The 11871-nt window shown below is 51.2% G+C and overlaps 4 protein-coding genes across 4 annotated transcripts; 2 read left to right on the top strand and 2 right to left on the bottom strand.

The window, feature by feature from the left end:
• Positions 1 to 635: 635 nt before the first annotated feature.
• On the bottom strand, positions 636 to 1482 carry BO86DRAFT_434580 (putative nucleoside-diphosphate-sugar epimerases; the record flags this gene model as incomplete). The annotated part of the gene is made up of 2 exons (XM_025675908.1): positions 636 to 1155; positions 1223 to 1482. 2 exons carry the CDS (start codon positions 1480 to 1482, stop codon positions 636 to 638), a joined length of 780 nt encoding a protein of 259 aa, XP_025531928.1.
• Positions 1483 to 2306: 824 nt separating this feature from the next.
• Positions 2307 to 4209, top strand: BO86DRAFT_415550 (phosphatidylserine decarboxylase family protein; the record flags this gene model as incomplete). The annotated part of the gene is made up of 4 exons (XM_025674914.1): positions 2307 to 2321; positions 2784 to 2803; positions 2931 to 3177; positions 3241 to 4209. 4 exons carry the CDS (start codon positions 2307 to 2309, stop codon positions 4207 to 4209), a joined length of 1251 nt encoding a protein of 416 aa, XP_025531927.1.
• Positions 4210 to 7144: 2935 nt separating this feature from the next.
• On the top strand, positions 7145 to 7875 carry BO86DRAFT_395478 (uncharacterized protein; the record flags this gene model as incomplete). The annotated part of the gene is made up of 2 exons (XM_025673324.1): positions 7145 to 7335; positions 7461 to 7875. The coding sequence occupies 2 exons, from the start codon at positions 7145 to 7147 to the stop codon at positions 7873 to 7875; spliced, it is 606 nt and encodes a 201-aa protein (XP_025531926.1).
• Positions 7876 to 8093: 218 nt separating this feature from the next.
• Positions 8094 to 9015, bottom strand: BO86DRAFT_303065 (ubiquinol-cytochrome c reductase iron-sulfur subunit mitochondrial precursor; the record flags this gene model as incomplete). Its single annotated transcript, XM_025667564.1, has 4 exons — positions 8094 to 8275; positions 8323 to 8473; positions 8540 to 8628; positions 8727 to 9015. 4 exons carry the CDS (start codon positions 9013 to 9015, stop codon positions 8094 to 8096), a joined length of 711 nt encoding a protein of 236 aa, XP_025531925.1.
• Between the last annotated feature and the right edge of the window lie 2856 nt (positions 9016 to 11871).

The raw sequence follows: 11871 nt of genomic DNA, 5'->3' as shown, positions 1-11871 counted from the left end.
ATTCGTACGGCGGCCGAAGAGAACCAGTACACTGGCACGGGCCCCGACTGAACATCGAGGTAATGACTTCCAAACCCAGTGGAATTGCTATTATTTGTAGAATCTCTTGGTGCTGAAACAAGACACAAAAAGTCAGTAAGGACTTTTGTGGAATGGTTAGCGGAACGCTATCAAAAGGTATGGCATAGTCTACGTGGACAGTTGATACATACGACCACAGGGTGTGGAAAACAGGGCTTCCCGTCCGCTCAGCCGTACTTAAGCCACACGCCGGGAGGTTAGTAGTTGGGTGGGTGACCACCAGCGAATCCCTTCTGTTGTATGTTTTTGGTCGTCTTTTTTCTTTTTTTCCCTACACATCTGTATAAAGCTTCTGCCACGCGCAAGCACTTATACATAGCTTTTTTTTTCTTGTATAAAAGAAGAAACAACAGATCGAGGGTGGCGGGTGACCATTGGCAAAGAATTGCGTTGACCATTCTCCTCACCATTCGGAAATCACGGAAATTGCCTAAAGGCAATCGAACTCATACTAAATTTCTCATTCAGTGTCAGTCCTACGCTCGCTTCCTCGGTCCAAGTACTCGAAGTCTGAAAAAGAAAAGGTTGAAAGTGCCACTTAATACTATTATTTATCAGGAATCCAATCCCAATATCCTTCTCATCCCCTTATTTTGCACGACCCATCCGCCTCCGACTCTGAACGCTCCTGGTCCCTCAAGGTGCCCTCCTAGCTTTCCCATCGCCATATCGGTCAAGAAGTTTCCCAGGCGCTCAGTCGGCGAGTGCATCCCTGGCAGCGCATATCGAATAACCGGCACGCTCAGTGCCACTCCTATCCGTGGGAAGATTCCCTTCACTACCTGGGCGGGAATGTACGGCTGAATTGCCGGGTGCATGGCCGGGTCCACGAAGCCTGGTCTCATGCTGTCGGCCCGGAGGCGGGTGGGGATCTGCTCCGACAGCTTGCCCAGCAGCTGTTCGGTCTCGCCTTTGACTCGTGCAAAGATCGGGGAGAAGCGGCCAGGGTTGTGTGTGGCTCCTTCACCCGAGACGTAGATAAAACGGAAAGGGTGCTGAGAGGTAGAAGACTTGAGAGTGGAAAATGCATCGGCGGCTGCAAGAGCATAGTCCTTGGTGATCTTGACATACTGGCTGCTTTGGCATTAGCACACTCCAGTTACGTGCTTGTCTTCTTCCCGGGGGTAGGGGGCATCTATACTCTGCGTTGACATTGGTGGAGCTCGTTCCCAAAGCCCAGACGCATCCCTCAGCATCTTGCAGCTGATCCAGCAGCTCTGGCCCATAGACGTCAAAGTTCTTGTGGAGAATCACGCGGACCCGCGGATCTTGAGCGTCATCTGCCATTGGCACAGGTCTCCGGCTCAGAACTGAGATCTTGGAGACGGCTTTATTCTTGAGCATAGCATCCAGCACGGATGAGCCTACCAGGCCGGTTGCTCCTGTAAGAATAAGATGCATTTTGGGCGACTTGTTTTCAAGGGCTGGCTGTTGGGTGGGTAATGATGGTGTAGTGGTAGCAAGAACCTTTTACTCTGAACGTAAGAATTAAGCTTATATTTCGCACCCCGAATGCATGCTTTTTGGAAGTTTTGGGGCGCGGGTCCGACAACCTAAAATAGTCGACGTTGTATTCTTTGCTGGGGCGGTGCACCTGAGAACCCTACCAGGGTTCACCGCAGGGTTTTTATTTGCAAGACAACATGCAGTACAATTCGCACGCTTCTCGATGTGGCTCGATGCCCCGCACGATAAGGCTACGTATATCCGCTTCGGATATCGGACTTAAAGCCTTTAGAGCTGACGTGCTGACAGCTGAGCTGCCGTCCAATTGGCTCGCTGCTCGATTTGGCTCAACGGCCCGCATGCCAGCAGCGGGATTACATCCACTCCGGATCTCGGATTTAAGGCCCACGGGGTTATCATGCTGACACCTGGACTCGATTATGTTCCATACCTCACAATAGATCTAAGATGTTCCATTGAAGTATTGAGCAACTACGGATGTCGAGTTCTATTCTAACGTGGTCCAGGCTATGCTCAGCAAATGGGTACGGTGATCCATCATACCGACCTACGAGCCTCAACCCAGTTTTAACGTGAGAACTTTTGAGCTTCAAACGTGACGCAGAGTTCGTCTCTGCTACATTGCACGGGGTCTCATTTTCTGGCTGAGGTCTTTCTCGTCGCGTGTGCCTTCAGTGCAGGGTTGAGATCTTATCTACAATAGCCGCCAGCAGCCGCCATCATTCGGCCGAGCGACCCGGAAACGGAAGTTTCTCATCATGACGAAGCCACAAGTTTATTCGTCATAGAGTTTTCTTGCCTGTACTTGAATCTCGAAAATCTGCTGAAGGGACCAGAAAACATTCCCGATCGGAGAACTCCCTGTATCGATGTAGGACGATTCGCAATTACCCTTCAACAAGCTTTATGGTGAGAAGGTGGAGCTACGAGACGTCATTGCAGGGTCGGGAGAATTACTTCTTTGGTGATTGCTGCACAGCTTGTAGAGTCATATCTTCACGCTTACCATTGAAAAAACTGTCGCACCGTATGTCTTCCGATGCCTTGGTCAAGCAACACCCTTCATTCACAGACTGAGGAAGCGCCCGTGCTACGTCAGAAATACTTACTTCATGACGATGTGCCCGAATGAATTAACATGGAGCACCACTGTGTCTATTATTCTAGCTAATTCTCTGTCCAAGAAGCTCCAATCGGGTCAATTGGGAAGTTTGGGCCATTGCCGGCCAGTACAGATTGACCATGCGCCTACATTGTATTCCCGCTTTGCTTCTCCTGGCCTTGTACGCCAGCGGCTATACCATCCGAGAGAGCTCCTATGATGAGTGAGCTTGTTGCCCGATTGTCTGCGCCCCCCAACCGTTGGACTGATTGGATTCAAGTGTCGACCGTTGGTCTCTTCGTGATCAACATGACAACAGCGAGTGGCTCGTCGGCGTGACTCATCGTACCGAGAACAGCTCCCAGCAGTTGCACCCCACGGTGCGGGAATTCGGCGACCTCATCGAGAACCGGCCGCATCTCAGGATGCTCTTTGCGCTCATGTCTCAGGACGTTCCTCAGGGTCCCCGCTACCTCCACGATCTTAGTGGACGGCCCCAGATCCGAGACTATCGCCACATGCTGCGCGTACTCGACCACCTTATCCAGACGGCGCCGGCCTACAGCACCCGGAAAAACCGCATGAGCTAGGCCGGAATCCCACTGAGCGCCCTGCTAAATTGGCCGATGGGGACGCAGAGTGGATTTGCGGCCTTACTGGATCCCGAGGTAAATGCCATGATCAAGAAAATCCTGGGCACCTGGGGCGAAAACCTGCAGTCCCCGGACTCGATCCATGTCCTTGGCAGTGCTCCCACCGACTGGTTCGGACCGACGGGTCTCGCCGACCTGACTGAAGTCGCGAACATCGGACACACGAACTATGCTTTTGACGAAATTCTTATCGCCAACGGCACAGTACCGTACCGCGGCTTTCAGCCCTGGGACGATTTCTTCATCCGGTCCTTCCGCGAGGGCATCCGTCCCGTCGCGGGCAATGACAGCGTGATCGCGAATGCCTGCGAGTCGAAGCCCTATAAGGTGCAGCACAACGCGAGCGCCCACGATCAATTCTGGGTCAAGGAACGGCCATATTCGATTGTGGATATGCTGGGTGGCAATCCGCTCTCCGAGAAGTTCATCGGGGGCACAGTCTACCAAGCCTTCTTGAGCTCCCTGAACTACCATCGCTGGCACGCGCCGGTCTCAGGCCGCATCATGAAAGCATTCACGTTGAATGGGACCTACTACTCGGAGCCCCTCATCGTCGATCTCGCCGCGCAGGAGCAAAGCCATGACTATCTCGACGAACTGAACCCGATTGCCGCGCAGCCGTACCTCACCTCGGTGGCCACCCGCGCGGTGATCTTCATCGAAGCGGATAACCCGGCCATCGGAACGGTGGCGTTCATTGGCGTCGGGATGGCAGAGGTGTCCACTTGTGACATTACAGTCAAGGATGGCGACCATGTCCACAAGGGTGACGAGTTGGGGATGTTTCACTACGGGGGGTCGACTCACTGCCTTCTGTTCCAGAAGGGCGTCAACGTGACACGATTTCCTGCGACAGGTCAGGCTTACAATGTACCGGTCCGGGGTCACTTGGCGACTATTGGTTGATCGCGCTTGAAAAAAAAAAACGCAGGATGTCATGCTTCTTACCCTTCAATGAGAAGACGAGTCGCTTGTGGTCCTAGAGTCTATAACAGCTCATCATCTCCACTAGGCTTCTTACATGGATCCTCCGATATACCAGTAGATATCAGACTTGAAAACCATGAAATTGGTTAATGGTACCGCAACAGGCCTGAGTGAAATCTAAAGACGCACATATGCATAGTATTGCCTATTTTTGATCCTGACCCGGAACGTATCGATTTTTCGAGCAAGCTGAAATGGTGGGTGCGAGCAAGATTGTCGCAAATCAGCACGGAAACTTTCATTGACAAAAATACCATGGACACATGAGATCAAATGAAAAACTAAATAAAACATCAATGGCCTGTTCGGGAATCGTGGTTAGACGTGTGAGGAACTCATCTCGCTTGCTATCTCACTCTGTTCATGATTCCCTTCGGCGACAGGAAGTGATACCATTGGAGGTGCTGGGGATGCAAGAGGAGAGGTGAGAAGATGGGAAAATAGACCCTTTCCTTTGTTGACAGGGGTTGATGGTCTCGCGCGGGACCGCGATGTAGGAGAAGGTTTGTAAAGACGGGCATAAGGCCGATTCAATTTCCTCTTACTCAATTGCCCCGTGGTTGCAGTGGGAACAATCTGCCCGAGTCCTGGTCTTTTAGTTTCTTGAAGGTGGTTATCTTTCAATGGCGAAGGTTCTGTATAGTAGCGCTCCGTACTTTCCCCCACCCTTGCATTACTTGTACGGTCCTGCGCTTTGAGCATAGCACAGCAAAGTTCTTCGAGAAACGGACGTGGAAGCTTCGCTCGATGACTCAGAAACCCAGCCTGAGATGCAGTTTGTGCCCAATTGTCAACCATAAGCAACCGTAAGGGGGATTGAGGACAGGTGTGGTTGTAGACGTAAACAATCTGGTCGCAGTCAAAAAACAGATTAGGCATTTCATCCAGCTCAAAGTTGCAGAGTTCTATAACATGGTTTTGCAGTTCAACGATCTGGAATTTAGCAGCTAGGATCCATAATCGTAGCAAGAACAAAACCCTATTACGAGAAGGCAAGTCAATGGAAGTGTCACCGCTGTACACCCAACCTAACAGCTCCGCGAAGAAATCTGGATCATCGTTCGGAAAGCAAATAGGATTGGATGGGATGCGTTTTTCAGTGCGATTACTGAGCAGCGAGTCGAATTAGGGAGAAAAACTGCATAACAATTCCACGTGAACATCGAATGGAGTCTCATCAGCTCCCACGTAGATATGTACCATTCCAGATTCCAGCACTTAGAGCACTGAAAATTTTTGGTCAGTATGTGAAACATGAAAGACTCTTCCAGTGTTCGCGTAAAATTTCCCAGGAGATCTGGCCATCACGAGAAATTTGTTTCAGAGGGGTTTAAAATATTCTGAGGGTGCCCAAAGTTCTGCAGGGAAAGACCTTTTGTCTTCGCCGATCCAACCCTACACAATTCCAGAGTATTGTACACCACTATCTCGTCCCGGTGTACTGCGCCTTGGTGTAAGGGCAGGCGGATGTCTTCTTGTGCGCAAGAACACGATAAACTCTGTTGACGGTGAAGTAAAGGCCTTCAGCCTGGATGTAGTCTCGAAGGATACTTGATGCCTCATATAAAAAGTCAAGAGAATCCTGTGAGGGAAGATTGGGTGTACTCAAGGATCGTAGTCCGTACAGACAAGCGAGTGGTTTCCTGTGATTCCAGTGAGAATGCTCTGAGGCGGGGTACATGGCTAGTAGTTATATCAACTGTCGCGCGACCGAGGCGGCCGCCTCGCTCACCCCGACTTACCCCGAGTCGTCGATTGTAAGGTGGCTCACCCGCTAGCTATTAGCTTACTCGCATAGCACCCAGCCGCCAGAAGGTTGGTAAGACAAGACTACTTGGTTACGTGGCCAAGAGCAAATCCCTTCTCATGCATCTCTACTTCTTTTTTCTTCTCGTTAAAAGTCAAGTCCGTGCCTCCGGGACTCTGGCCTCTGTGGCTCGCGGGCCTTCCCGACCGGTTCGGCTGTGGGACTGTGGGGGAACGTCTTAGTCGATCACCCGTACAACGATTCTGTCCCCTATGCGAAGACATGCGTATCTCAGTAGGCGTTCAGCTATAATGGAAATTGCCAGAATAGTAGTTTTTGGTGTAGTGTCTATCAGTAAAGATGTCAAGGTATAGTATGTATGCACAGTGAGAGAAACTCGTCAATATTCTTGCTAGGTCAGCACCAGAGGTTTTAGCTATCAAGATTAGGTTCGTTGTTATTTTGGTTTTGCGGTAACAGTAGGTTGCTTGGCTCGGCCTGAGTATATTTTGACTTGTACCTGTATTAGCCGATCGCTGTCATGAGAATGTCGAAGAATATCATCGTAGAGAGAAAATAATGATTGACCCAGCAATATCACCCTTCCCTTCTGATATGTTTTATACTAGCAGATTAAAGACTAATTTACGGACTAATCTAGAGGCTATAAAGAGTAAAAGGGAAAAAGGAAAGGAACCCCTGAGAACAGCGTGGTCGGCGGATGAATTCACCAACATAATTGATGGAAACCGTACCCCTTATGCCACCTTACACTTCTCCATTAATACAAAACGATGAGGTATTCTTTTCGGTGGCTAGATCATCCCATTGACCATGTCAACCAATCACAACCCTGGTCATGTGTGACAAAGTGACATCCCATCCATGCGTCCATGCATCAAATGCGGGGTAACACAAAGGAGGCCGGGGGGTCAACAAAGCACATAAAACCCATCGGTGATATTCCGAACGCGCCCCGACCATCTTCTCTCCCCCCTTGTCATCGACAAGCTCTCCAACAGACGCGCCACCACTTTCACCCTCCGTTCCCTCTGCAAGTTCGACTGAATTTCCTCCCATCCAATCGAACCCTCCGACCAAGCTTCAATGGCAAGCTCAACAGCCTCTCTTATACGGCACAGCCACGCCAGTCAGTCACCGACCACCAACATCGTGAAATACTACATCCCGAAGTATCTGCTCCCATGCTTTGCGCCCGTTAATCTCCCGACCATCCTGTCCCTCGCCTACCGGGGGGCCAGTGTCGAAGGACAATATCCTAGGGTCATCCTAATCAGGTACGGAGCCGAAAGCACGGCATCTATGATAGATTTCTCTTCCCTTCCAATGCTTCCTTGAAGCCATCACAGCACACAAGCCAGGTTCCAAAGGCTAACCCAATCTCTTTCGACCTCCCCACCAGATCCTCCATCCACCTCACGAGATACCGAAAAAGGGGCCGGACCAAACAGCTCCGGAACACCTGGCACATGACGATCAGCTACAAGACCGCGGCCCACCTGGCCAAGGGCTCCCACCTGACGGCGCATATTTACGTGATGAATAAGCATCACCCGGTGTTTCTGCGAGCCAATCTCTGCGGTGAAAGACCGGATACGGCGAAACAGGCGTCAGGGCGGGCAGTTTGGGGATCGATGGATAACTCGGAGCATATTACGCGGGAGGTTGCATATGGATACCTTCCACAATGGGAGCAGAGGATGTCGGATACGTGTGGTCGGGCCTATACATCTCGTGAGAAGAGGCAGCCGTGGGAGGGGCGAGGAGGGCTGATTCGTTTCGTCTTGAGCCGCGAAAAAGAGACCATCAAAGAGTAGCTCTCTGGAATTTTCAATGTGGTCAATGTCTTGCGAGTTAGCGTGTTGTCATTTTCTGTGTTATCTATTCCCGTCTCCTTCGTCTTCTTCTATGCTTTCTGTATCAAGTCTGTTGTTGTTTGACATGAAGAGTATCGTGCTCCATGCCTCTCACATTGAGCTACACCCACAGAAACCCCTCACGAGTCAAATGGCCGAGATCTCATCCACATCCCCCTCTATCCGATAACCAGCGTGTCCTCGGTCGGGAAGCTATACTGCGGAACTTCGAGATTGGACGGGGCGGGGCCCTTGCGTGCCCGTCCGGAGATGTCATAGTGCGAGCCGTGGCACGGACAGAACCAGCCCCCAAAGTCCCCAGACTCCCCAATGGGCACGCAGCCCAGATGAGTGCAGACACCTTGAACTAGTCAGTAATTCGTCCCCAAAGCACAACTGTCAACCTACCCAGCATAATCAACCACTCCGGCTTCAGCACGCGCTCCTCGTCCGGCTGTGGATCACGAAGAGACTTCCAGTCCGTCTTACGCGCCTCCTCGACCTCATTCTGCGTGCGATGCCGGATGAACACAGGCTTTCCGCGCCACTTGATGATTATCTAGACGTGCAGCACTTTTAGCATTTGTCGGACCTGGAAACCGGTAGGGCAAACTCATGATCGTACATTCTTCCCCTCGGGAATCGCACCGAGGCCGATCTCGACCTTTGCTTGCGCGAGGACATCCGCGGATGCGGACATGTTGGCCAGAAAGCCTGTACGTTTGTATTCCACCTGTTAGAGTGAATTCTCCGCACCATAAATGCTATGTGAAAAGACACGGATGGACTGCATCGGGGATTGCTCCACTAACTCGCAACCGTATCCTTAGCTCCCACAGCCGTGGTGACGCCCAGCGCGCCCGCCATAAAATACGCGATGTTCTGGTGGCCCCGGGGCGGCCCGCGGGTTTCGTAGGCCTTGAAGCTGGGGACTTTGAGGGTGTCGTAGGTTCCGCGGCTGGGGGTCACGACATATTCGGGCGTCTCTGCCCGCTTGGGTCCGATGTCATTACTGACGAAGGCGGTTTGGATATTCAGCACGGGAATGAGTGTGCGTTGGGGGTTGCGCAGGACGGTTCGCGTGACTAGGGTGAGGGACATTCTGGCACGCTTTTGTGGGCTGTAGGGGAGACGTTGACGAGGAGATTCTGGAGGAGGTTAAGGATTGTAGCTCTCGGGAAAAGGCTATTACAGGCTTAATATGCATTTAAATTGGCTTTGCGTTAACGTCAGCGGTAGGTCAATAGAACTTGTTTGTGGTCGTGTGTTGACTTCAATGATTACTCGATTGACTTTCTCGGGTCTCTTCCCGCGCAGGTGTTGCGCTGTGCAGTGAAGTATATGGAGGCGCGGGCAGATCATGTTTCATCCGGTGGTCTGGGCGTCGATGGACCGTCCGGCTCTTGAGCTTATCTACTTCATATCTGTCTACCCGGTGTAGATCTCCCGTACGAGACATGAAACTTGGGAGCACGACATCAGCACCGTTGAGCCGTAGTGCTGTTGAAGGACTGCAGTGGCTTGTGTCACCGAGCAAGGCTTGAGGGTGCAGTGCAAGTCTTGCTTCGCTTTATGCTCTTATCGTCATCTGCGGTCGTCAGATGTATGAATCACTCTATCTGGGTACCTAGTAGGTTCGAGATTAGTTCATGACTGTTAGGTTTTGCGGGGTGAGAAGCCAAATGTGGAAGCCGCGTCCTTCACCGTGGACATTGGGCCAGCGCGCACGATGATAGAGCGTTATGTGACAACAAAGCAAACATCCATAAGACTGCCTTCTCCCTCGTCTGTCTTTTCCCCCTCTGTATCTTTCTGAATTCGAAGCCACCACATCCCCATCGGGGCTCACTCGCCTACAAATCATCCAAGCCATTTCGATGGAGTTTCCCACCTACCTCATCACGCATATTCACACCGTTTATCATTGACCTCGGTCGGGTACACGTTCCATTCAACGATAAAGGTGTGTAGTACAAGAAACTCTCCAAGACTCCACAACTCATTCAGTTACCCACCACAAGGCCCTTCCTTTGAGTCCCCTGCCATAGTCGTCTCGATGTCTTCCTTGTTGAAATTATCAATGGGGTTTCAATCTCAAACAATGCCGGGTTTCACCAAGTCTACTGTGGAGGATTGATAATTAAAGGCGAATTAGAACCATCTGTCCTGGTCGACTAGAGGGTTAGATCCACTATTGTCTTACTATTAGCACCATACATATAAACAAGAGCTTAGTACAATTATATTATGAAATTTCAAGTCTTATTAAGCTTAACTACAAGCAATAAGGAGCTAAATTCGAAAGGAACATAACTTAACACCAAGCAACCCTTCTAGTCAAGCCTGTAGCCCACACTCCATCGAGGAGGATATTGTAGTTTAAACCCGATGTGTGGGGCTTAGAATCTGACTTAATCAATTAAACATTCAAATGAATCTATAGCCAATCGATCGAAATCCCGCCATCGTCATCCGAATCCTCTGGAGCGTCTAGATGGGCCGAATTCTCTTCATGTATAGGATCTTGCGATTCGTGCGATTCCGATGATATCTCGCCGTTGTCCGAATCCTCTGAATCCTCTGAGCTCGCTGAATCTTCCGAAGCGTCCAAATCGTCTGAGTCGCTGCCGTCGCGTGAGCCGCTTGAGCTGCTCGAGTCACTCCAACCGTCCGAATCTCCCGAGCTCTCGGAGTTCTCCGAGTCTTCGAAGTCGTTCAAATCCTCCACCCAGTCGCCCACAATCGGATCCTCCTCCCAGAACTTCAAATACCACTTCAGATCCCGAATCCGGCACTGCGCCCGCCACACCGCATCGGGCGGCCACCGCAGCCCGCCCAGGTCCCGGGTAACGGTGAATCACCGGTTGGGCGCCCAAGATTCCCAGTTGTGTAATCTTAACTTCGTCCGACATCGCGAACAGAACTCCAGTGGCTTCGGGTAGCAGGATAGACGCAGCAAGCATCTATGCGGACATGCATCATACGGGCTCCTGACGGGCGGTAGCTTGCGGTGGCAGAGGTGGTACTTCGTGCGGGCCACGACACTCTTTCGCTCTCTGTCAAGGGATATGGTCACTTGGGCAGTGAAAGCCTCATCCCCATAAAAAGGCATGGGGCATTCGTGTACGAGAACCTACGAGAACCCGGGTTTTGGATCCTTTCTCTACCACTGTAAAGCGGTGGTCGTCCTTGATGGCGGGATACTGATGGTCGTAGGGCTGAGCGGGGCCGCCAGCGAGATAGCGGGCTATTCGAAACTTTTGGCGATTGGTAAGGGTGATGCAGGAGCAGAGATAAAGAGGTTAACATTGAGGGAGGTTAAAAGCTTGATTGTCATTTTGACAGACTCTTGGTCAGGTAAAATTCCATATAATAAATACATTAACCGACAAGCAATCCCCCACGCAGGCAGGCAGGACAACAGAAAAAAAAAAAAAAAAAAAGGCAAAACCACCAACGGAAACCGCACCTGGCCCACCACCAGCGACTAGGAGGGCTGATGCACTACGTGCGACCTTTATCGAGGTCTCTGGCCAACCCAGGCGCCACGCGCAACCTTGATCGAGGTCGTTGGCCAGAATCAACCCTCCTAGCCGCTGCTCCATTGCTTCGCTCCCCCGCGGAGTCGCTGCTGCCAACGCCTCTCTACAGAGCTTGGCCAAGAGGTCGAGGATGCGTTGCCGATGCTCCGGGATAAGCCAACGGAGCTCGAGGCAGCAGTACTGTAGGGCTCTTAGAAAGGTCTTCGAAAAGCTTCCTGTAGTACTTACCCTGCACTCGTAAAGACGATAGAAGTTAAAGTGATCGCCGTCCGATAAAAGGCCAAAGACTGGCCGAGGGACTTTGCCAGCGACTTGCTGGTAGTGTTGGACACACTACTCGGGCACTTAATTAATAAAACAAGATTTTTGAAGACCCTCAAAAGCCAGTCGCATGTACGAAAGAAGCTGGGGTACC

The sequence above is a fragment of the Aspergillus japonicus genome (assembly GCF_003184785.1).
Source record: "Aspergillus japonicus CBS 114.51 unplaced genomic scaffold BO86scaffold_4, whole genome shotgun sequence".
NCBI classification, from domain to species: Eukaryota; Fungi; Ascomycota; class Eurotiomycetes; order Eurotiales; family Aspergillaceae; genus Aspergillus; species Aspergillus japonicus.
The sequence above is the reverse complement of the archived record's forward strand: the minus strand, read 5'-3'. Positions and strand labels throughout refer to the sequence as shown.